The sequence below is a fragment of the Myotis daubentonii genome, chromosome 14 (genome assembly GCF_963259705.1).
Source record: "Myotis daubentonii chromosome 14, mMyoDau2.1, whole genome shotgun sequence".
Classification (NCBI taxonomy): Eukaryota; Metazoa; Chordata; class Mammalia; order Chiroptera; family Vespertilionidae; genus Myotis; species Myotis daubentonii.
Window position 1 is genome coordinate 57,997,786 of NC_081853.1, and position 24,159 is coordinate 58,021,944.

Below are 24,159 nucleotides of genomic sequence, written 5' to 3' on the forward strand. Positions count from 1 at the left end.
GCGGGTGCAGTAGCTCATACTCACCCCTCCGGGCGGGGTCACCAGAACGAGGAGAATTTTTTGCCAAAAGCAGAGACCGCTGTGAGGTGGAAAGGAGAGAGGCATCAGGCTCCCTCCTGGGCGGGGTCGGAGGGCACAGGGAAGCCAGTGCAGCCCAAGAGCCCCCAGCTGGCCCAGCCCAGGGACCAAGCGGAGGCAGCCCCCCGAGGCAGCCCCCCGACCCAGCTCCGTCTGCAGGGCCTGGGACAGCGCCCACCGGCACCTGGCATGGGCAGCGCTCACCTTCTGTCAGTTTGCCCGCCTGCTCCGCGGCCCCCCCGGGGAGGATCTTGGAGAACACGCTGTCCCCTTCGGCCCCTGGCTGGCCAGCGGGAGCCCCCGGGGCGCCTCCGGGCCTGGCTCCAGCTTTCACACCTGTGGGGAGCGGGGAGAACACCGTCACAGCCAAGCTCGACCGGGCTCCTGGAGCTGAGGGAGATGGCGTGAGGGCGTTGAACACCAGTCCAGGGATGGGGGGAGGACAGAGGAGTGAAGAGGGAGGACAGGAGAAGAGCGTGTGAAGAAGGTCAAGAAGGAAAAAGGAGGGAAGACGAGGAGGACGGGGGTCAGGAGGAGGAGGAAGTCAAGGTCCTGCTTTGGGCTCCGTCTCTCCCAGGTCCCTGCCGAGAGCGCCTGGGCCGCCCAGGCTCCGGTGCGGACCCCGTGCTCATCCTAAGAGGCTCGTCCTCTGCCGGGGAGGCCACAGCCCTGGCCCCTTCTCAGGAGCAGTGGGGCCTGCGGTGCCGGGAGCAGGGGCACGGTGGGTGCGGGGGCAGCCGGCTCTCCGCGGCACAGGCGAGGGCACCAGTGAGGCTCACCTGCAGGTCCAGGTCCTGGCGGTGGCTGAGCCTGAGGGGGCCTCCCCTGCTGGGCCGCTTTGGCTGCCCCTTTAGAGCCGGTGGTCTGCTCTGTCCGCGGCTGCAACACAGAACCCAGAGCTGAGCGCTGCCGCGGACCGCGCCCAGCAGGAGCCAAGGGGATGGCCAGGCTGCGGCCGCCGCCCTGGGGGGCTGAGCCCTGGGGCCCCGCTTACCGCTCCTGCTGGCTGGGAGCCTGCGGCGGCCGCGGGGCCGGGCTGAGGCTTCCCGGCTGGCTGGCTGGCGGCAGGGGCGGGACCCCGGGCGGCCGGCTGGCCCTGCTGCTGTGGCCGCGCCTGCGGCGTCTGCTGGGGGGGCTGTGGCCCGGGGCCCTGCGGCTGCGGCTGCAGCTGGGGCTGCGGCGCACGTGCTGCTGCTGCTGCTGCTGCTGCTGCGGGCGTCTGCCTGGCCGGAGGCTGCGACGGCTGAGGCCCTGGAGGCGCCTGGCGAGCCTGCGGCTGTGGCTGGGGCTCTGGCTTGGGCTGCGGGGCCTGCCGGGAGCCCTTCTTGCTGTCGGAGGCGTGGTGGTAGGCTGACGGCCCACGGGGCGGCTGCGCGTACTCGGCGGAGCTGGGGTACCCGGGCTGGCCCTTCTTCTGCGTGGCCGGGGCCGGGCCGGGCTGAGGGGCGGGCCGGGCCTCGTGGCGGCCCGGGTCCCGAGCGTGTGGCTTGGCAGCGCGCCGGCCTGGCTCCTCGCCGGCGTGGCGGCCTGGGTGCCGCCCGTGGTCTCCGTGGTGCCGGTGCTCCTTCGCTCCGGCGTGGCGGCCTGGCGCCCCCTCCTCGTGCGGCCACAGGCCCTCTTCGGGGGGCTCGTCGTAGTCGTGGTAGCTGTGCCTGGCGGGGCCGCGCTTCTGGGAGGAGGCGGCTGCGTGGCCCCCGTGGTGCCTGAAGCGGTCCGAGCGGGCGTCCCGGGGCTTATCGAACCAGTCCGTCTCCTCCTGGCCCAGGTGATACGCTGCAGAGACCAAGCAGAACAGCATCACCCGGGCCGGCGGGGGCCTCGCGGACGCCACGCAAGGACACCAAAGCGGGCACCACGGCCACCAGCCACACTGGGACCTGCCCCCGCCCACAGCCAGGCCAGGGTGCAGGTGGAGAAGGTAGGGGCCCGGGAAGGAGGCGCCAGGCCAGAACCCCCGGGGACAGATCGGGGCCCAGGACCCGGGGGTGGGAGGCCCCGTGCTGGGCACGCAGCCGTCACCCACAGCCGTTACCTTCGCTGTCGGACACCACGCAGTGGGCATCGTCCAGGAGGTAGCCCTCCTCGCGCTTGTACGTGTGGGCCCGCGGGCCGTTCCTGACGTGCTCCTGGACGTCGGGCATGGAGTGGCTGGAGCAGAACTGCGGGCAGGTGTCCCCAGGAGGGAGGGCATCCCCCGCGGGGCGGGGCCGTCCCAGGGGGCTGACGGGGCTCTCCTCCTCCGAGGCCTGGCTCCGCATGGGCGGCCGGGCCCGGCCGTGGGCCATGCTCAGGGAGGAGGGCTTGGGGCCTGCCTTCTGAAGGCGCTCCACAGCCTCGCGCTCCCGCTCGTAGCCCTTGCCCCGGCTGCCGAAGTCGTGGCCGGACAGCTTCTCCCCGCTGTACGCCGCGGGGCCCCGGGACCGGCTGCTCCCGCCGTACACGCGGTCGTCCTCCTCCGCGGCGTCCCGGCTGGCCGCCCCGTAGTGCCTCTGCTGCTCATACACGTTCTTCTTGAGCCCGTAGGTGATTTCGTCCTGGAACCTCCTGCCCCGGGAGGCCAGGCCGCTGCTGCCCGCGGGGGGCGGGTAGGAGGCCAGGTCTGACTCCACATCCCGGGCTTCTTCGATGGGCGAGAACTTGGAGACCTTCTGCTCCATGCCCTGCTTCCGGTGCTTGCTGCGCTTCGAGATGGCGGCCGGGGCCAGGCTCTTGGAGGGGTGCTTGGGCCCCGCGGGGCCTGGACCGTACTTGTCTGCGCGAGCCCCTTGGCGGTAGTCGCTGTCACCGTAGTAGTGGGTGCTGGCGGCCCGGCCGTCGCTCTCCATGCCCCGGTGGGGGCCGCCCTTTCCACGGGGGTCGTAAGCGTCTTCCTCGGACTCTTCCTCCCCCCGGGAATAGCAGCAGGGCAGGGTGGGCCCCTCAAGGGCCCCTGGCTCTCCTGGCTCCTTCCCCGGACGCCCACCGCCGCTCGGGCCCAGGAGCTCCAGTCGCTGGCTGTCCAGGGCCGTGGAGGTGCTGTCCTTGGTCAGCTCACTGATGTCGTCGATCATCACATAGTTCCGAGGGACGGTCTGCTCCAGGCTGGCGTAGTGAGAGTCAGAGGGGTAGGTGGGCGCTGGGCCCGTGCTGCTGCGGTCACTGGCCCGGGGCAGCTCTGGGGTCTTGCTCTGCTCGTAGCTGCTGCTCATCACGGGGCCGCTGTAACCGGTTTCGGACGGGGCTGACGACATGGCCACGGCGGGGCCGGCGATCACTTCGTAGTTGGTGGGCGCCTTCTGCTCCAAGTCGGCTAGTGATGTCTGGCGTGGCTTTGGATGGGGGGCACGGCTGTCGGCCGGGACTGGGTAAAGGGTGCTCTGTGTGGTTGGCATGGGTGTTTGGGCTGCATAATGGCCTGTGGGCCGGAAAGCCTGCTGGCTTTGCAAACCAGGCTCAGCAGGGTAACTGGTGCCGGGAGGAAAGGCTGGCGCTGGGTACGTGCTGGGGCCAGGGTAGGCAGGTGCCTGGTGGGCTGGGAATCCGTTGGGAGTCGGCCCGGCGCTGCCTGCAGAGTACTGGGGGGCCGGAGCGGCGAGCCGGGGCTGCTGGAAGGCAGCGGGGCCGGCGGGGGTGGCGGGAGCCGCGGCGGAGATGGGGAAGTCTGCGTACTGTCCGGGCGTGGCGCAGCCCTGGAGCCGCAGCTGGTTGAGCTCGCTGTCCGACAGGTAGTCCCGATGCTCCCCGAGGCCTCGCAAGGGCGCGTAGTCGCGGCCGCCCCGGTCTTTGGCCAGAGACTCCTTGCGCTGCGTGATGCCCAGCTCCAGGTACTTGAGCTTGGCGTCGATCTCCTTCTCCTCTTCGTCCAGCTCTGCCTGCTTCTTGCGCAGCTTGGTGGACTCATGCTCCACCAGCCGCAGGTCCCGGTCCAGCTCCCGGAGCAGGCTGGCCTTGGCGGGGACAGCGGCGGGCAGCCCCCGCTGCAGCAGGCTGGCCGCGTACAGCTGGGGGGCGGCCTGGCCAGCCAGGGGCAGGTGGGCCTCCTCGGGGGGAGGGCTGGGCAGTGTCCGCTTCACCTTGCGGACCAGGCCGTTGGGCGGCAGCGCCGACACCTGAGACAGAGGGAAGGGCGGGAGCACTGAGACCCAGGGTGTGGGTGGCTTGGCGGGGCACAGGGTGGAAGAGCCCTGGCTTTGGTGGGGCAGGGGCTGGGTTCCATACGGCCGGGCCGGTGCCCTGATTCAGCAGGCAGCCTTGAGGCCCGCCCGCCCCGCCCCCGGCCTGTGGTCCTTGCCTGTGCTCTGGGCACAGGGCGGGGAGGGCAGCTGCCCTGGGCTCTCTCCAGCACCAGCCTGGCTCCGAAGACATCAGAGCACGGGGCTCTGAGAAGCCCGGCCGACGCCCACGGGTGGCCCTTCGCCTCCCACCGAGGCCCTGAGGGGAGGAGGTGCGGGTCGGGCTCTGGGCGTGGTCCCCTCACTGTGGGGACAGGGCAGTGAGGAGGGACGTGGGTGCAGGGAGAGCGCCCCCAGCAGGGCAGGCGCCCAGGGACCCTGGAAGGAGCACGGGCTGACGGGGTGTCAGCTGCTGCCACTCTGGGGCCTTTGCTGCCTCCTGGCCCCCCTCTCTAACGTGACCTGCACCTCGGCTGCCTGCCACCCTCCTCCCCCAGCTGCCCGGCACCCCCGCCACACCCTGTGGCTGTGCTGGCAGCCTCGCCCCAGCTCCCTCCGCAGCCCTGACTGAGCCCCACTCTCTGAGTCCATAGCCTGGGTCACGGCTGCCGTGGGGGGAGGTGTGCGGGCCTGAGGCTGCCTCCTCTCCCCTCCTCGCTGCTGGAAGGTTTGCCCTGGGCCCTCCTTTGGTCTCTGGCTCTTCGCCTTCCCAGAAGGCCCCAGGCATGGACTACCCAAGCCCCCAGAATGCAATGGGGCCTGCCATCCGGCTCCTCACACTTCAGCTTGCGAAGAAGCTGCATGACGATCCCGCCCACTCTCACTGGACGTCAAGCGACAGTGAGCCCCCGACCTCTGAGCAAAGGGGGGACCTCTCATGGGACAGGCTTCACTGCTGGAACTCGGGCTGTGCCGTCTTGTTGCTGTGGCTGCACCGTGAGTGCTTCCTGGCGTGGCCCCACATGGCCAGCCCTGGGACTTTGTCCCCTGGAGCCTGGAGCCAGGCCACGTCTTCTCTGACGGCCCTCCCTGCCAGCCCAGACTCCTGGCCCCACCTCACCCCTCTGGCCTGCACACCCGGGCTCTGCACAGCCCCCCGAGGCCCCGCCTCTCTCCTCTGCATCAGACCCAGGAGACGGCAGATACGCCTCCGGCCGCCTCTGGCTCCGGCCGCCCTGGCCTCTGCAGTCTCTTCCTACAGCGCTGGGCCAGGAGGCTTTCCGAGAGGCCGCCATGTCCCGTCTCCCCGCCTAGAACCTCCAAAGACTCCAAGGGCTTTCGAAAGACGCCCCCTCCTCAGCCTGCACTCGGGTCCTTGGCGTCAGGCCCTCACCCCCTCACCCCCACGGCTGCACGTGCAGGCCGCCTCTCGTAGTCCCTTCAGCAGCTACAGCCACAGACCAGGGTCGTTATGCTCCGGGAGCTCCTGGGGGGCGGGGGAGGGGCGGGGGGGAGACAGGTGTGCAAACAGACTTGCTGAAGGCCAGAGGGGCAGAGCGCCCCTGCAGCCGGCTGGGTGGCCCTCAATGCCACACAAGGGCTTGGGCTTCGTGTGGGGCAGGGGGGGCCAGGCCAGGGCCGGGAGGAGGGACAGTCACTGGGCGGGACGGGTTTCTCAGGAAACACCCACCTGGAGGTGTGGAGAGGAAAGGGCCCGGCAGGAGGGCTGGGGAGGCTGAAAGGGGGTGTGGGCCCTGAGGAGGCGGTGCTAAGGGGGCGGCAGCTCCTACTGGTGTCTGCACAGGATGGTGCAGGGCCCATGGGGTGCGTCTGCCTAGGACGTCCTGGCCAAGCGGCAGGCTCCACACGAGCCTCAGGGAAAGTTCTGTCCCCCACTCCTTCCTCTGGAGCCCAGTCCATCCCCCAGAAGCCTTCCCTGGGGGCCCCAGGCTAAGCAGAGACCCCGGCCCCACCCTGGACCAGCCCCTGTGCCCATACCTGGCTCCCCAGCCCCCCCTGGTGCTGGTAGAGGGAGAACCTCTCTTTGGCAGACTCCTCGGCGGTGGGGCTGAGGGGCTTAGGGTCGGACAGGGACCGCTGCAGGGTCTTCACGGGGCGAGGCAGCGTCTGCTGGCGGAGCGCGCCGTCGGCCGCGAAGTGCTTCTGGGGACTCACGTGAGCCCTGCTCAGCCTCTCGCTGGAAGCAAAGGGCGCGTCCAGGAGCCGGTGTGGGGACAGGGGCGAGACTGGCGAGTAGAGGACCTGAGGGGACTTGGGGGGCTGGCGGCTCACCAGCTGTGAAAGGGACTCCGGGGGCAGGTGGGCCTGGTAGCCGATCTCCAGGGGATCCGGCTTCTTTTTCTCGAATCTGCCCTGGGGCCCTGGGGCGACGAGGTGGATGCCGGGCAGGTAGGGGCTGATGGCGGCGGGCCCGACGAGCTGCGGCCCGGCCCCGCCCTGGGCCTGCCCGTCCGGCTCCGTCTGGCAGGCCAGGCTCTCGCCGCGCCCAGTCTTCTCCGGCGCCGATATGTACCTGACGATCTCCACCTTGGGGTCGGTGGCCGCCGTGATGTGGATGGCGGGAGAGACCCTGGGCAGCTGGTCAGGCTCCGTCTGCACGGAGCAGTCGCTGATGGTCTGGATGCCGACGCTGCTCGTGGCCCTGGCGGGGGCGGCGGTGGAGGACGAGGCCACAGCGTCGTGCTTGCTGTCCGAACCCGAGTCCGAGTGGCGGGAGAGGCGGGGCCGGCGGCGGCGCACGGGCTGCTCCCACTCGGCGTTGTCCTCCTCGTCCGTCTGCACGCTGCAGTCTGCGCTCCGCCGGGTGCGGCGCCGCCGGCTCAGGAAGTAGCGGCCCTCCCCGTCCTCGTCGTCCGTCTGCACGCTGCTGTCCGCAATCCTCCTGACCGGACCGGGCTCGGGCCCCGGCTCCGCCTCGAAGGTGTCCCGCAGCCGTGGCATTGAGTGGCGCTTCCGGAGGCCGCCGCGGCCAGCCTCCCACGGCTCCTCGGTCTGCAGCGACATGTCCGAGGCAGAGCTGGGGAGGCCACGGTGCGGCTGCCCCGGCCCCTCGGGTCCTGCCACGGCGATGAAAGCCGCGTGGGTCAGGGGCGGCCAGTACTGGCCATTCTGAGCCAGCTCGGCGGCCGCCGGGGGAAGCCCTCGGCCGGGTCCGTCACAGACCACGGGGAAGGGGGCCGTCTGCCTCTGCTTTTGCTCCTCCAGCTGCTGCTGCAGCTGCTGCTGCAGCTGCTGGATCTGCTCCAGCTGCAGGCGCTGCTGCGCCAGCTGCTCCCGCTGCAGGGCGAACTGGGCCTGGCGCTCCTCCCGCTGCTGCTGCAGCACGTGGTGCTTGATGGTGTGCAGCTCCCGCAGCTCCCGCTGCACCAGCAGCTGCTCCTCCTCTCGGTGCCTCTGCAGCTCCACGCGCTCCCGCTCCAGCTCCTCCTGCAGCCGCAGCTGCCGCAGCTTCTCCAGCTCCACGCGCTCCCGCTCCAGCTGCAGCACCTGCTCCCGCTGCTTCCGCTGCCTCTCCTCCTGCGACGCTTCCTCTCCTGGCCGGCCGGGGGCGCCACTGCCGCTCGCGGGAGCAGCGTCTCCTGCCGGCTTCTGGCCGGCCAGGGGCGCCGGGGCCGGAGCGGCCCCCGCCTCCTTGGCGGCAGCGGGCGTGGCTGTGGGAAAAGGCTCTGGCCGGGCGGCCCCTCCTGGCGGCTCTGGCCTCGCTGGGCCCCCGGCCGCGGGCGCCTTCGCAGCAGCAGGTTTCCCCAGGTAGACGGGACCCTCGGCGGGCGGCACGCCGGCCGCGGGGGGGAACCTGCTTGGGGCAGGGTATCGGTACAGAGGCACCCGGGGGGCAATCGCCGGCACGCGGGTGAGGCTGCCGAGCGGCACAGCCGCGACCCCGCCCGATGTGTAGGGCCGGTACAGGCCGCCCCGCACCATGGGCCGCAGCGCCGAGCCCGGCTGGGTGGTGATGGGCAGTGTCGCTGCAATCGGGGTGTTGATGGTCGAGTAGATCATGCCGTCGGCGGCTCGCACGGTGGCCGTGGATGGCAGCAGCTGTCGGACGGCCGCTCCCTGGGCCGCAGGCCTGTACTGGGGCAGGGCCCCAGGGTTCGGGTGGGCCTCCGGGAAGGTGGGGTTCCCAAAGGGGCCAGGTCTGAGTGGGCCCAGGCCCTGCGGGGCGCTGAGCCCAGGCCCAGGCTGGGGCTGGTACTGCATGAGGTCAGGGCCGCCACCGCCACTGCCACGCCGCCCTCCATACTGGTCCATGGAGTCGAGGGCCGCGCACATGCGGCTGATCTCGCGGGCTGTGGTGGCGCTGTACTGGGCCAGGCTGGCCTCCTGGAAGCCCGCGGCTTCTCCCCGGGGGCCATACCTGTGGTCTGAGTAGATGTTGGACACGGAGCTGTAGCGCCGCATGGGCAGCGGGTGAGTCAAGGGCTCTGTGGGGTGGCGCAGGTCCGTGAACGAGCCGTACTGCAGGCCCTGCCCCAGGTAGCGCCCGTCCGCAAAGCCCAGGCTGTAGGACTGCCTCAGCGAGCTGAGGTCCATGGCCGAGTCTCGCCCCGGGCCCTGGAAGAGCTGCCCCATCCTGTGGGCGTGGTAATTGAAGCTGGCCTCAGCCAAATTGGTGTCAGACATGGAGGAGTACAGCCTGCCTGGGAGGCCCAGTGGGTAGGGCCTCTGCTCCTCAGGGTGCCCAAGCCCCGCCAGCCCCTGGGCCCGGTAGGTGGAGGGCTCGGGGGGCTCCGGGTCCCGCGGGCTGTAGAAGGGGCCGCTGCTCTGGGCCCGTGGGGCGGCCTCGGCCCCACTCTTCTCGGGGGCACTGGGGGCGGGGTGGAAAGCGCCCGTACAGCTGCTGCCGAAGGGGAACTTGTAGACCACGTCGCAGCACGCCAGCTGGCTCTCGGGCCTCATCCCCGTGAGGTCCACGGTGCCCGCCGGCTCCTCCGGGAGCAGCGTGGTCACAGTGCCTGCCGCGCCCTCTGCCATTTGCACCAGCACCGTGTGTGGCTTCCTGGCACCCAGCTCTGGCACAGGGCCTGCCTTGAGGGCAGCGCTCTGAGCAGTGCCCATCTGAGTGATCAAAACATCTCTTCTGGCCAGAGGTGCCGCCTGGTTGGGCAGGTTATACCTGGCAACCTTGGCCTCCCTGGGTCTTCCCCGGGGCCCACCTCGGTACGGGGCAGTCTGGACGGCCTGCTCCACCTGCCTGACCTGGGCCAGGCACACGGGGCTACCTGTGCCCTGGCCGAAGTCGAGGCGGCTCTGGAAGGGGTCTCCATAGACCACAGGCTGCTTCTGCTGAGCCAGGAGCACGGAGGAGGCCACGGTGATGCTCACGGTGGTGGCCGTGCCGATGAAGGCCTGGGTCTGCTCCTGGGCGTTGAGGTTGATGACCAGCGGCTGCACCGCTGTGGACTGCCGCCCGGGGCCCGGGTCCAGGGCCAGGCCGTACTTCCTCGCTTCCACGGCCAGAGAGGTCAGGTCCATGCCCTGGTCAGTGAGGATGATGGGCGTGGGCTTGACGGCCGTGCGGAGGTCCACCACGGCACTGCCCGGGGGCCTGGGGCCGGGCTCCACCCTGGACGTTCCCGGGACGGAGGAGATCCGGCACAGGGAGATGTTCTCGGCGGGGAGGGCGCCCCAGCCGTACAGCGCCAGGGGCCCGTCCGCACCGGCACCGGCCGCCCGTGGGAAGCCAGGCGGCCCAGGAGGCTCTGAGGGCAGCGGAGACGCACTCAGAGGGGTGGTCTGGCTGTAGCCGTGGGGGGTGGGCTGCGTGTCGGTGGGGGAGCACACCGGGGAGGTGGAGGCACTGGCATGAACCATCCTGGTCTGGCTGGAGGCCGCTGAGGCCAGTGTGATGACCATGAAGGGGGCCTCCCGAGAGGACGGCTGCCACGCCGGGCGGGGCGCGCCGGGTCCGTGTGGCGTTTGCGTGCCCTGCGCCACCATGGGGGATGGGGTGGGGGCGCCAGGGCTCCGCGGCATGTCCGAGGCAGGGGCCAGGCTTGGCGTCTGTGTAGAGAACTCGGCTGTGGCCCTGGGGCCCCGCTTGCCAGGGGAGAAGGCGGGGCTCTCTGAGGGAGAAGATGGGGAGAGGGGTGGGCTGGAGCCCGTGCAGTAGGCATATCCCTGGGAGGGCGGGGCGGGGCCGCCCTTGCCGTCACTCACACGCAGGGGCTTCTCTCTGGCGGCAGCAGGACCACTGGGCGCCTGGGGCATCTCCTCCGTTTGGGATCCATAGTTTGCGGTGGTCGGGCTCTGCCCATAGCCGTGGGCTGTGGCAGATGGTGAGGGGCTGCGCTCGGAGCCTGCAGGCGACGCCAGAGTCACATACCCTCGAGCCGTGGTGGCTGGGGCCCCCGGGCCCTGGGGAAAGGCTGCGCTGGCCTCCTGGGAGGCAGAGCTGGGGGAGGCGGCAGAGCTGTGCAGCTTGCGGGAGTCCTGAGGCTCCTTTGCAAAATGCTGGGTAACTCGGACGTCAGGAATGACCCGGCCGCCACTGCTGTCGGAGGTGGAGGTGGAGGTGGAGAAGGGCACGGGGGCAGCGAGCTGGGTGGGGCTGGTGCCGGGGGTGAGGGGGCCACCGTTCTGCTTCATGGGGTCCACGTACGCGCTCTCGGCGTTCAGAAACTGCTTCTCCTTCTTGTCCTCGGCGAAGGCCAGGTCTCGGGAGGAGGCCTGCCGCCCGCGGGCCAGGCTCTGGGACGTCTGCAGGGTCTCCTCATACACGGCCGCGCCCAGGCCGGCGGGCAGGCCCTCCGCAGGCAGCGGGGCAGCCCGGCTGTAGTCACGGTCTGGGGCTTCCTGGAACTCAAAGGAGCCCTGGGCCGGGGGGCCTGCGGGCTGAGAGGGGCCACCCTGGGGCCCCCGGCCCCCCGCCGCCTGGCCCTGCTGCCGCTGCTGCAGCAGCTCGGCCTTCCGCATCATCTCCTCATAGGCCTCCTCGGCGCTCTTGAGGGGCCGCCCGGCGCTGGGGAGGCCGGCGCTGCCCGCGGGCGGCTCGGTGGGCGAGTAGAGGGACATGAAGGTGGGCAGGCTGTACTCACTGCCCGACTTGTAGAGCCGGGCGGGGCCGTCCAGGGCCTCGGCCTCCGAGTCCAGGGAGGGCGAGGGCGAGTACTCGGAGCAGGAGGAGCGGTGCAGCTCCTCCATCTCGGCCGCCTGCCGCAGCTCCTCCGTGGGGGAGGCGTCCTCGATGGGCGACAGGTTGCTGGGGGGCGTCTTGGAGCGCTCACGCCGGCGCTGGGCCCGCAGCTCCTCCTTGTCGCGCCGCGTCTTGCGGACGGTGCTGCGGATGCGCTGCTGCTCCACCTCCCGCATCTTCTCCTGCTCGCGCAGCAGCTCCTCCTCCTCCCGCAGCTCCTCCTCCTCTGAGGAGTCCTCGATGGTGGGCAGCAGGGGCCCGTGGGAGCGGTGCCGGGCCTTGCGCTGCTGCTTCGCTTCCTCCAGGCGCTGCCTGCGGCTGGGGCTGCTGTCGCTGTCCTCCTCCAGGGAAGACAGGGAGGTGGGCGAGGTGCCCGAGGTGTAGCTGGGCGTGGAGGCGGGCAGCGTGGAGGAGTGCTCCCCGCGGGAGCGGTCCTCGGGCGAGCCCGTCAGGCTCTCCATCTCCAGCTCCGGCTCGCGGTCCAGGCCGGGGTCAGCGCCTGGGCCCAGGTCCAGCTCGTGGCCGTAGCTGCCTGTGCTGTTGAGCTCGATGGTCTTGAAGCGGCGGAGCCCGCCCTGCAGGGCCCCGGTGCCGTCGATGGCCTCCGCGGGGCCTCCCTCGGAGAGCAGCTCCTCGTAGCCCGTGGTGGCGTTGTGGGGCAGGCGCCGCTTGGGCAGTGCCGCTGCCTCCTGGCTGGGCTCGGGCCTGGGCCTGGGCCCGCCCTTCGGGGTGCCGTGTTTGGCCAGGCCATGCCTGGGGGTGGCCGCGTCCTCCTCCTCCAGGTTGTCCTCCTCGGCGCTCATCTCCAGGATCTGCCGCCGCATGAACTCCTCGTCGGTCATCGCTGCTGCCCGGGCCGGGGGCTGGGCAGGGAGCGGGGACAGGCCGCCCTCGCTGCTGTCCTCCACGTAGTCGTGCCGCAGCTGGCAGCCGAAGTCGTCCGAGGACTCGGCCGTGTCCCGCTGCTCCCGCTCGCGCCCCCAGTCCAGGGAGTCTTCCTCCTCCTCCAGGATGTCCTCCAGCTCCTCATCGGAGTCGAAGGCCTCGGGCATGATGGACAGGGAGTGGGGCCGCCGCTTCTGCTCCTCAGCGCTGCCGCGGGGCGCCTTGCCCCGCTCGCCGCTGGAGGCTGGGCCCTGGGCCTGCAGGGAAGGCCGCACGCTGCCCGCCTTGTGGAGCTGGGAGGGGCTGGGCGGGCGGGGCCCGGTCACCCCTGCGCTGTCCAGCTGCTCCCCCTCCTGCCGCACCACACCGGTGATCTCGCTTTGGGAGCTGGAGACGCCGTCAGAAGAATAGCCCGTGTCACTGAGGCTCTGGGGGCTCCGGGACAGGTCCTGGGAGTAAGGCTTGCCCCCCAGCTCCTGCAGCAGGCGAGAGGCAAAGGCTGACCCCATGCAGACAGCTCCTCGGAGCCCCGCCCGCTCCGTCAATCCCAGCGCCACCCAGGGTCACAGCCCCACCTCTCCGCCTCTCTGGCCTTAAATAACCCGCAGGTTCCCAGGCAAGCCCCAAGCAGCCCTAGGTTCTCAGAGAAACCTGACTGGTTCTAATGGTAGCAAAACCCAGCAAAGCATGCAGCAGGCGGCAGGCAGAGAGCTAGCTCATAGCCCACAGCTGCAGCCCCCACGGCCTCACAGAGGCCGCCCTGCCCTCCTCTGGGGCCCAGGGGCCCGGCTGACACCCCAGCCCCAGGGCCCGAGCCGTCCCTAGACGTGCACCTGAGTTAGGGTCCCCGCGAAGCGAGTGGCACTGACCTCGGCCTCCCCACCCTTGGGGGCTTCTGGAGCAGCCTTGACGGCGGGGGTGGCGGGCTCGGTCCTCCGCGCCCCGGCCTTTGCCTTAGGAGTCCCAGAGGGCAGGGCAGTCTCTGGAGGTGGTTTCGGCACAGGCTCCGCTTTAGCCGGGGGCCCCGTCTTCTTTTCCTGGGCGCTGCTCAGGGTCCTGCTGGACTCAGAAGCCCTGAGGGGCTTTGCTTGGGGGCTGGCCTTGGCGGGCAGGGGGCCTGAGGGCTGGCCCGGCCCCTGGGGCCCTTTCTGCTTCGGAGGGGCTGTTCCGGCCGCACGGTGAGGGGCCCCGGCAGGGGGCTGCGGCGAGGCGGGCGGGGGGCGGGGGGCTGGCTCCCCCAGGCTGCCCTCCAGCAGTCGCTTCGTTTGGCAGTTCAGACAGAGCCACTCGGATTTCTGTGAGGAGAGGAAGGGAAGTGGGGTCATGGAGACACTGAGCACTCAGAGTATGTCCATGACCCTCTGTAATCGGAGGAGGAGAAAGCCTTCGAAGGCGGGCACCAAGCACGTGGGGAAGACTGGTGGGTGTGTTGCCCCCAGATGGCAGACTTTCCCAGGCTTAAAGGCTTTCGTAGCCCGGCCGGCGTGGCTCAGGCGTGAGCGTCCACCTATGAACCAGGAGGTCACAGTTCGATTCCTGGTCAGGGCACAGGCCCGGGTTGCGGGCTGGATCCCCTGTGGGGGGCGTGCAGGAGACAGCCGATCAAAGATTCTCTCATCATTGCTGTTCTATCTGCCTCTCCCTCTCCCTTCCTCTCTGAAATCAGTAATTTTTAAAAAGCACGTATTCACAGTTAAAATGATGAAACCAAAAGAAGGGTCCCTTCCTCTCCCCACAGAGAGCTTCCCCGCCAGACAAGGAGTCGGGGGGGAGGAGAGGGGAGGGGAGTATCAGAGGATGGCATCTCACCTGGTTCCCACGGAAACCTGAGAGGGAGCACGCCTGCCCCTCCACAGCGGGGAGATGGGCGCCCCAAGATCACTGCCCAGAGGCAGCCCGGGGCAGGTCCGGAGCAGAGTCAACTGCTGGCCTCTCGCCGGATGGCCCCGCCGCCCCGTCCCACACATCACAGGGCCAGGCCCTTGGCCGAGGGAGGCCGAGTGTCTCAAGGGCCTGGCTGGTATTTGCAATTACGATCACATAAGAAACTGGCAGCCAAACCGGTTTGGCTCAGTGGATGGAGCATCGGCCTGCGGACTGAGGGGTCCCGGGTTCGATTCCGGTCAAGGGCATGGGCCTTGGTTGCGGGCACATCCCCAGTAGGGGGCGTGCAGGAGGCAGCTGATGGATCTCTCTCATCGATGTTTCTGACTCTCTATCCCTCTCCCTTCTTCTCTGTAAAAAATCAATAAAATATATTTAAAAAAAGAAACGGGCAGTGTCACTGCAACCATTCCAACTCCACTCATTTCTTCCCAAACCCTATTTTGAACTGAAAGCCAATTAAAAACTAAGCCAGAGGGAACCATTATCCTTCAACGAGATAAATAGGTAAAAAGTCACTATGAAACGACGCACTAAGCAGCACTACGGGCTGTTTTTGGTTTTTGCAGAGGAGACGTCACCAGGAGGAACGACAGCTTTGCTGCCTCTGCCTCTATGTTCTGGGCTCCCTGTCTAGGAAGAGGGTAAAAGATTTTTAAATATATTTTTATTGATTTCAGAGAGGAAGGGAGGGGGACAGAGATAGAAACATCCATGATGAGAATCACTGATTGGCTGCCTCCTGCACGCTCCCCACTGGGGATCGAACCGGCAACCGGGGCATGCGCCCTGACCGGGAATCGAACCGTAACCTCCTGGTTCACAGGTGGACGCTCAACCACGGAGCCACGCCGGCCGGGCTAAAAGATTTTTGAAGCTCAGAAATGTTGAGGAAAGTTCCCAACCTGGCAGCCCGAGCAGTTGGGCCCGGCCCCAGGTGGAGCCCAGCAGGGCTAAGAGGCCTGAGGCAGCAGGCAGTGGGTCCCTGGGCCGCCCTCCCTCACGGTGCACTGACAGCACGGCCCTCCCCAGCCTGGCCTCGGCCTTGGCCAAGCGAGGTGTGCGGGGCACCAGGCAGCCTCGCCGCGGCTGGAGAAGCGCCTCCCGGCAGGTCTGGGCCCCGTGGAGAAGTCAGGAGCCTCCAACCAAGATCACACCAAGGTCAGGGGACACACCGAATGGCTCCCAATGCCAAGTGGCCATTCGCTGAGTTGAGGTCAAAGATAGCCCACCGTCTGGTTAGGGCCTCAGCAAAGAACAACAAGATTGTCAGGGAGGGGGGAGGGGACACCAAGCACCAGCCCCTGGCAAGGCCCAAGGCAGGCAGAGCCGGAGAAGGTGGTGGTCATTGTCTGGGGAGGGAGGGGGAGGGCTGGGCCTGGGCCAGGCGTGGCCATGAAGACGGAGCGGAGAGGCCGGGCCTAGGGGAGTGGGAGAAAGAGCCCGCGAGGTGTGGTTGACGAAGTGGACCTGGTGAGAGAAGGGGTGCTGAGGGCCCCAGGCCGCCCGCCTGCCGCTCTGATGGTGGATGGTGGCACGGTTTGCGGTTCCCGTGGCGGGAACCCCAGGGGCGGGCATGGCTGCCCCCCACACCTCCCCAGGAGCAGCACGGTCCTCTAGGTGGCGGTATTAGCAGGCAGAGCCTCGAGGAGGAGGAGGAGGAGGAGGAGGAGGAGGAGGAGGAGGAGGAGGAGGAGGAGGAAGGAAAGCTGAGCCACTGTGATGGCCACGTGCGCAGGAGGCAGGGAGACGGGGCGCGGGTGGGAGGAGCCAGGACCAGGATGCCAGGCCCACCGAGGCAGCAGTGCAGCGGCCATGGAGACCTCGGCACGTGAAGGGGGCGCAGGGCAATGTGGCCACTGAGAGGCAGAGGCTCGGGGTCCAGGAGGGCAAAGCCAAGCAGCTGATGAGACCCAGGGTGGCCTGGCCCCAGGCGCATCAGAACGGTGCCCACAGACCATGGCCACACCACGTCCTGCTCCACTGTCCCACCCTCGGCAGCAGGGTCTGCACTCCCCACTCCGTGCATGGCTCAGCCCAGCAGGGCCTTGGCTTGGCCCCCCGCCCCGCCCCCACATGACAGCAGGGATGGGCCGATTACAGACCCACAGAGGGGACACAGGCCGTTATGTCCAGGGCAGCCGAGCAGGCCCCCAGGGGTGCTGAGCAGGGAGAGTGGGTCCGGGGAGGGTCAGAAGCAGCTCCACCCGGGGGCTCCGCACCGTCTGAGCCTCCCAGGCGGGGCCCAGGCTTCTCGAGGGCAGGGGGCGTCCACTCCCTCCCACCCAGCTCTGCAGGCTCAGCACCTTTCCCCGGAGCAGGGGCTGCGGAGAGACAGCCCCAGCCCCATCTCAAACTCTCCTGCAGCTCGGGAGGGCGCCTCTGAGCGCCCCACAAGCAGGCCCAGGGGAGCAGGCCGCCCGGGAAAACACGGACCGAGGCTGAGGCTTGGACAAGCGAACAGCAACACCCACCACCAAGGACCTGAGGAAGGGATGGAGGTGGACACCGCCTGGCTGGGCCAGGGCCTGGGCCGCAGGGCACGGCCTGCCCACGGTGAGAAGCCTGCCTTCTCCTGGGCCCACAGCCCTCCACCCCTGTGAGGGGCACAGGCCAAGGGCAGGTGGGACCCCAGGTTCTTCCTCCCTGGCCAGAGGGGGTTGGCATCTTTCATCAGGTCCTGCCATGAGAGCTGGGAATGGGGGGAGGCAGTTCAGGGCCTCCTGAGCCTGGCAGACCCTGGGACCAGCCTCAGGGCACTCAGCCAGGCAGAGGCAGCAGGCACACCACCCGCACCCACCGTGCCAGTGAGGTCTCTGAGTGGAGGGGCGGCCGGGGCAGGGACAGAAGAGAGGGCAGCCCTCAGGGCATCCGCGGTGGAGGGCGCCCTGAGGCTCAGCCCCAGCTCGCGGGGTCCTTTGCTCCCACTTGCCCGTGCCCGCACGACCCCGGGTCCCTTACCTCCACCAGGTGGGGTGTTGGGTTGAAGCCACAGAGGTTGCACACCTGGAGCTTGCAGGCGGTGCAGGTGTTGTAGTTGGCTGGGCCCTTGCTGCCCACGTTGAGCTCGGCTTGGCACAGTGGGCAGGTGGGCCTGTCCTTCGGCATGGCCTTTGGCTTGGCAGCAGCCTTGGGCACTGCCTGCTGTTCTGCTCGGCCATGCTTTGGGCTGGGTGTCCCCCCAGTTCTCGCCGGGGCTCCGGGCCCTGATACGGCACCTGCCCTGGCTGCAGGCTCAGCTTTGGCTCCAGCTGCAGGCCCAGGCCCGGGCCCTGAGCCTGGGGGTCTCGGGCCAGCGTCCTTGCTGGCATCACTGAAGACGATCTTGGGTGGCCCCTTGCTGGGGGCAGGCTGGCCCTGGGCGTCGGCCTCCGGCTGCACGGACATGAGGGTGCTCGCCTGGGTCAGCAGCGACGCGCCGAGACCGAAGAGCTTCCCGGTGAGGCCCTCCTGGGCCTGCTCAGCAGCGCCAGGCCCGGAGGGCACCGCGGTGGCACTTCTGCCCGGGGCCTCTCCCGCAGGGGGCCGGGGCTCGGCTGTGGAAGGCTTGACGGGGTGAGGGGGCTGAGGAGACACCTTCCCCCCCTCGGGAGGGGCAGCTGCCTGGGCAGGTCCAGGCACTGTGGTGGCCTTGGCCGTCTCCGCCGGGCGGGGCCCAGGCTGTGGTCCCCCGGGGCCCCGGGGCCTCTCTTGCTCCGGCTTCCCCAGGGGCGGTTTGGCGGGGGCGTGGGCAGGGGACAGCGCGGGGGAGTGCAGCTGCTGCTGGCTCTTGGAGCGCGGCGCCGAGGTCATGTCCATCCCCAGCGCCCTCTGCATCTGGCAGTTCAGACAGAGCCACTCCTGCACCTGCGGAGGAAGCACCGTGTCAGCAGGCGGCCCGGCCGAGGCCACGGCCGTCGAGCAGCTCCCAGCACAGGGCTCCCAGCCCCGCGGGAAGGGGGTTCCCGGGCTTCCAGGGTCAGGGCTGAGAGGGCAGAGGGCACTACCCTGCCCGCTAGGAGCTGCCAGGCACAGGAAGCAGAGCAGAGGCAGGCACACACTCCCCATCCCACCCCACAACCACCAACCACTGCCCGCCAGGCCCTCCCGCTCGACGGGCCCCCACTGCCCACTGGCTGTGTCTCAGACCTGAGTGCACCAGCGCACCCCACATCCCACCTCACCAGTCCACACCACTGTCCTCCGGCTGATGACCTCACAGCCTCCACGGTCCCCCTCTTCCCCGGCCGCTCCCTCCAGCCATGACCCAGCAGCAGCCAGGAGCGAGGGGAGTGGGCCTGGCAGCCGGTGCTGCCAACATTCAGGGGCACTTGCAGGAAGATGCATAACAGAGCGGGTGAGAGAGGGCGGCCTCGCGTACACAGGCCCTGTCCTGGAGGAGGCCGTCCAGCCGAGGAGGCAGGAAGCAAGAGAACTCCCGAGAGCAAACAGGCGCACAAGGCGAGCGGCCGCCGGTGGGCTGGCCCTTTGTCCCTCAGGAAGACAGACGGTTAAGAAAAGGGATGGTCTGTGCCTCCAGAACCAACAAGACACGTGTTGCTATTCACGCGACAGACGTGCAGTTTCTACCTGTCACCAACCCCTCCCTGCGTCCAGTGGGCATGTGACTCTCGTTGACCAATCAGTGGTTTAGATGGTGGTGCAGGGATGAGCATGTGACCTTGGCAACAGGGCCAGGGGGAGCCGAGCCCTGTCACGTGTGAAGGAGCAAGAGGATCTTTCTCTTCGCATCCTGGGAGGTCAGGAGCCTCCTTCCCAGGACGCGGGGGGACATGGGGGGACGCAGGGGGACATGGGGGGACGACAGTCCGAAGTGAGCAAGACAGAGGTGCAGATCTGGCTCCTTCACTCTGGACTGAGCTGTCCTGACTCTGCCCTTGGACGTCCAGTCACACGAGCCAATAATACTTTTTCCTCTAAAAGCTCCACACAGAAGCCTGAGCACGTACTCATGGGCTCCGACCCCCTGCAGCGGCCATGCTTCCCTGAGGGAGGCCCATGCGCCCCCTGGCCCTCCCCAGCCGCCTCACCCAGACAGACGCGCTGGGCCCTTTCCGCCGAGTGTGCTCTGAGCTTGCTTTGCACTCACCCTCCCTCTGCCCCAGGTCTCAGACCGAGAGGGTCCCCATCAGAGCCCTCTCTGGGCCGCTCAGTGAAAACCCCCCGCAGCCCGGGTCTACTCATGGCTTTGCTGTCTCCACGCGTGGGGTGGGGCTTCCTGGGAAGAGGGGTCTGAGGGGTGAGGCTTCTCATCCTGGACCTCAGGGCGACCTCCCTGGGTCTGAAGGGGGCTGAACAGGGGTGGCAGGTGCTAAGGCTCCAGCACTCACCCAGAGCCTTCCCTCCGGGCCGCCAGCAGGCTGTCAACAGGCGCCTCACCTAAATGGAAGCTCCAGGGAGGGCTGGCAGCCCATGACTCTCGCCCAGAGCCTAACCACACCCTCCCCGTGCCCAGGTCAGGCCCAGGCAGACACCCGCACGCAGGGCCTCCCAGGGAGGACACTGGCTGGGGGGCTCTCTGAACCCACAAACTCCCCTCTGCCTCCCCCAGATCGCCAGGAGCTTGCTGGCCTCCCCCTCCATTCTCAGAGGATGGAGCTCTCCGCAGGGTCTACACGGCCGGCCTGCAGTAGACTCCCCGGCCCCGGGACCAGCAGTGGCGAGTCTTCCTCAACTACACAAGGCCCGCAGCGCCTTGGCACTCCCAAGCCGCCGCCCACCAGATGGGAGGGACCAGAAACCTCCTGGAGGTCTGCTGTCCGTGAACCAGGCCTGGCACATGGCCAGGAGATGGGCAGCCGCCAGCCAAGCCTCAGGGCTTCAGAGCCAGAGGCAGAGCAGGGACCCCCAGGACTGGCCTTGCCAGCAGGAGGCCAGGCGGCCACCTCAGCCCTGGTGGCCTCCATGGACCCCCGGGCACCACCGCCCAGCAGGGGCCTGGCAGCCGCAGGGACCAGAGGCTCGGGTGGTGTGTGGGCCAAGAGGCAGCTTGGGCGGGGCGGGGGGGGGGGGGGCTACAGGAAAGCAGCTCCTGTAGGGAGCGTCCCCGCGAGCCACGGCCCGGGCTGCCAAGGGCCTGCCGGTCGGAAGGGCAGGGCCTGTGGGCTCGGGGGCTCCGAGGGCCTTTCTCAGCTTCTCCTTTACTCAACTGCTCACGGGCGGGACAGCCAAGGCGGCACTGCCCACCCGAGGCCTGGCGACCAGGCCGGGCTTGTGAGCGCCACAGCGAGCGAGCGGCCGGTGGTGATCGGTCTGCAGTGCCTCCTGCCGCCCTCCGCTGGCTCTGGGCAGCAGGGGGCGTGGGGCAGAGCTTAGGCGGCTTCTAATCTTCCCCACAGGCACCCGTGACCTGACGCTGAAGCTGGCCACCCGCCCTTTAACTGCAGAGGGTGGGGCCCGGACAAGGCTGCCCAGGTACCTGCTTCTACCCCAGGCGGTGCCTCCTCCCTGCCACCCCACGGCTGCCAGGAGCTCTGGGCCCCCAGCAGTCACAGGCTCTCTTTCTGGTGGGTGAGGCTCCCCACCGCCCCGCGGGCAAGGAGGGGTTGCAGGCGTCACAGGCCTGCCTTCCTGCGTCAGCAGTGCCGCCCGCCCGCCCGGAGGCCCGCCTCCCTGGAGAGCAGAGTTCAGAGTGGCGGCCCCTGGGCACTGGCGGGGGCCTGATGCTGCAGTCATGCTTTTTTCTATTTTGGTGCCGGTTGAAGCACCAAGAAACAGCTTACAAATGAGCCCTCCCTGCTGTTGCCCAACCCAGAGGTTCCGGGAGGGCCCGCCAGCCAGCGTGACTCCATGCTCGTCCGGGCTGAGTCACTAGCCAGGCCCCGATAGGAGGTACGTACCCCACTGTGGCCCCGGGACAAGGGCAGGCAGAGGAGGGGCCGGGTCCCTCCAGCATCCGGTTTTCCTAAATCCGCCACAATCTGCTTCGCCTGTCAGCTGCCTGGCCTCGGGCTCAGGGGCCGGCACACAGAGCCCTACAGGGCAGGGCTCCCCGATCCAGGCTGGCTCGGCCAGGCACGGCCCAGCAGACGCCTGTGCCAATCTCATCAGGCCAAGCCCCCGAGGGAGGCCCTGGAAACCTGCCCGGCGTCCGAGCCTGGCCATGGATCCCAGCCTCCCTGGACCTGGCTTGCCCCCAGGCCCCCACATGGACCACGCACTCCCGCAGGCCTCCCGCCTCCACCTGCTCCCGTCCAGCTCAGTCTAAGGTGCAGCCGAGCTTCCCTCCTGGGGAAGCCCCAGGAGTCTTGCCACAGCCTCGCACCAGGCGCCCGGGAGGGCCCTGCGCTGGCTGGGTGGTTCCTGGTCAAGGCGGCCTCTCCCACTGGCCGCTGGCTCCAGGGCTGAGCGGCACGTCAGCACCCGATTCTCCAGAATCGAGGGCCGTGTCCAGCTCCTGGGAAGGACTCGAAAAGCACCCACGGGCGGAGGAAAGGCTGAAGAAGCTGAGGGCCAGCCTCTGGGAGGGACCCAGGCGGCCTGCCCGGCCACAGGTGGAGCGAAGCAGATCCTGGAAACAGCCGGTTCCGCTTTCCTCGCGCCGCTCCTGCCTCTGCTTTTCTCCATCGGCCCCGCTGCCCCCTCCCCTCTTGGTCCCGCTGTATCTATTTCTCTCTTTTGCTGCCATGTTCATGCTGCCAGGCTGGCTGCCCACACTGGCCGGAGGGAGAAAGACCTCGCCCGCCAAGGGCCTGCCCCTGGGCACCTGCCTCCGTTTGGGCTGGAGGTGGAGGGAGGACACCTTGCCTCTCCCCAGCCACAGCGAATCCGTGTCCCTCTCACACCTGCCCGCGCTCCTCCCGGCCTGGGCGGCAGTGTGGCCAGGAGGGAGCCGGGACGGGGGCGAGGCTGGAGGCTGCTGCGAAGGGCTTTGCTGCTCCCAGCACCGCCCCCGGCCATCTGGTGCCCAGCCCGGCTGGCCAGGAAGGAGTGGGATGCAGGCAGAGGAGGAGGACCTTAGCCATTGCGCACTCCCTCCCTTCGCACACCGCCCACCCTGGGGAAGCAGCCCAGCCGGGCTTGCAATGGGGGGGGGGGGGCGGGGGGGGGAGCACAGTGGACGAAACAGGCTTGGCTTGGTCTCGGCAAAGTCTAGACTTTGGAATAGGCCAGGAAAGGCCGTGTTCACTCCTCCATCATTTTCTTCAAGGGGCTTATAAGCAACTTTGACCAGAGAAACGGCGATGGGCAGGGAGGAGCCCAGCCAGGAGGTGCTGCTGGGCTGCACTGAGGTGGGTGGGGGAGTGGGGAGGGGAGGCGGGACCTCCGGGAGGGCTGGCCGGGTCTATGCCTGCCGCAGGCCACTCCCCCATTCCCCAGCCCATATCACTCCATCCATTACTCACCCCAACTCTGCCTTCCTACCCTCCACCCACCACCGGCATGAAGGGCTCCACCGCTGGCCGCGCGGCAGGCAGCCTCACGGGATGGTCTTGGTGGAGGTGAGACGTGTCCGGACGCACAGGGGGCCCACCAGTCTTTCCCGGGTTTCAAGCAGTTTGTTATTACCCTGAGCCCAGGAGGAGATGGCCTCCACCAGGAAGAGGGCCGAGGGCCCTGCTTGCTGAGCCGTCAGCCTGAGCCAAAGCGGACTGTGGTGGGAAATGGCCAGGCCGGGGCGGACGGAGACCTGCCACTAGCTCTGGGCCCCGCTCTCTCGCTCCAGGATGCCCCAGTAGGCCGGCTCCCAGACCTGCTGCTCCTCTGTGGGCAGGGTGCTCTGAGCTCCTGCCGACCTCCATGCGTCCCCATGGGGTCCAGGCGCGTGGACCACCAGCAGCGTGCGTGGCGGGCACCTTCCTGTGAGGGCGTCACAGCCTGGGGAGATGGCCACCAGTGCCGTGAGTGGAGCGCCCCTTGGCAGCCCCAGCACTGACCAGGGCAGCATGGTCCACGTGCAGGAAGGCAGTGCTTGCAGACCAGAGACGGCTCTGCCAACAGGGCGGCCGTGCCTTTGTGTGTCCCGGCTCCAGACCTGCCTGCTGTCCCTGGGGGCCCAGCGAAAGTGAAGGACCCTGACAGATGGCAGGAGACAGAAGAGCCGCGGCACTGAGTCTGCGGACCGGGCCGGTGGTGCCCATCCCCCTCCGCCCCGCTCACTGGTCCTCATGGAGCCTTCGGCACAGTGGCTCCCATACTCCCAGGCCGTGCCAGTGACTCACCGTGACACTGACCAGGGCCCATCCCCACGTCCCCTGTGCAGAGGTCCAAGCGCTGCTTCACGAGCTCGGCGAGGCCACGAGGCCTCCAGGTCCCTGTGTGGCCCGTCCCTCTCGGGGGAGCTGAGAGGCAACGCCTCCTGCTGCCGCGACCGCCAGGCCGCCAGGCCGCCAGGCCCTCGGCCCAGCTCACCTCCCACAGAGCAGTGCCAGGCACCTCCGCCCCGAACGGGTCCCGAGAGCGTCGCATCAGAGGTGCCCAGACGATGGGGTCTGGGCGGGGGGCTACCAGCAAACCCTGCCGGCTGGCCCTCACTGCGTGGAAGTGTGACCCGGGCGTGAGGTGCTCTCCACCGAGGGACAGGCCGCTCCAGACTCCAGAGTTAGGCTCCCAGCCCCTCGGGAAGGTGTGCCCAAGGCCATCTCCTTGGCAGGAGGAGCCCAGCAGGAAGGGCACCCACCAGGCGAGAGCCTGGCGGACAGGCCAGCATTTCCCACGCCGGCGGCCAGGGAACAGCAGCCCTGACACCCCGTGGCAGCGAGTCTGCGCACAGCCCTGCCCAGGAGCGCCACGGCCTCGTGCGCCCGGCCGAGACCCTCAGGGCTAGAGCCGTGGCCTTGTCCAGCCCCGCGCGCTCTTCTCCAGCACCGCGTCTGGGCGAGCGCAGGCCCCTCCTGGCCCTGAGCCTCGGCTTCCTCCCAGCAGCGGGGCAGATGGACCGGGTGCTCCCCAGGCACACTCAGGGGCGGCCCGCGCCCACGAGCCGGGCGTGGAGGAGCCCACGTGTGGTGAGGGCCGGGATGCCACCAGGAGAGCGGTGCCACGTGCGGGCTCTCCCGGGATCTCTGCCCACCCACCCACCCGAAGCCCTTCGGTCCTGCAGCTGAGCGAGCATCTGAGGAAGGG

General features: G+C 68.9%; 1 protein-coding gene across 3 annotated transcripts in view; it reads right to left on the reverse strand.

Moving 5' to 3' along the window:
* Window positions 1-24,159, reverse strand: part of BSN (bassoon presynaptic cytomatrix protein) — a 58,318-nt gene that overhangs the window by 5,406 nt on the left and 28,753 nt on the right. For 2 of the 3 annotated variants that reach the window (XM_059664727.1, XM_059664726.1), the window contains exons 3-10: window positions 17,056-17,940; window positions 13,080-13,505; window positions 6,168-12,686; window positions 2,111-4,166; window positions 1,073-1,851; window positions 858-957; window positions 283-414; window positions 25-79 (exon numbers count right to left, since the gene is read on the reverse strand). In XM_059664727.1, the coding sequence (XP_059520710.1) occupies window positions 39-79; window positions 283-414; window positions 858-957; window positions 1,073-1,851; window positions 2,111-4,166; window positions 6,168-12,686; window positions 13,080-13,505; window positions 17,056-17,940 (10,938 nt within the window). In that variant the 3' untranslated portion in view covers window positions 25-38. The remainder of the gene's footprint in view (window positions 1-24; window positions 80-282; window positions 415-857; window positions 958-1,072; window positions 1,852-2,110; window positions 4,167-6,167; window positions 12,687-13,079; window positions 13,506-17,055; window positions 17,941-24,159) is intronic. The other variant, XM_059664728.1, reaches the window with a different exon arrangement.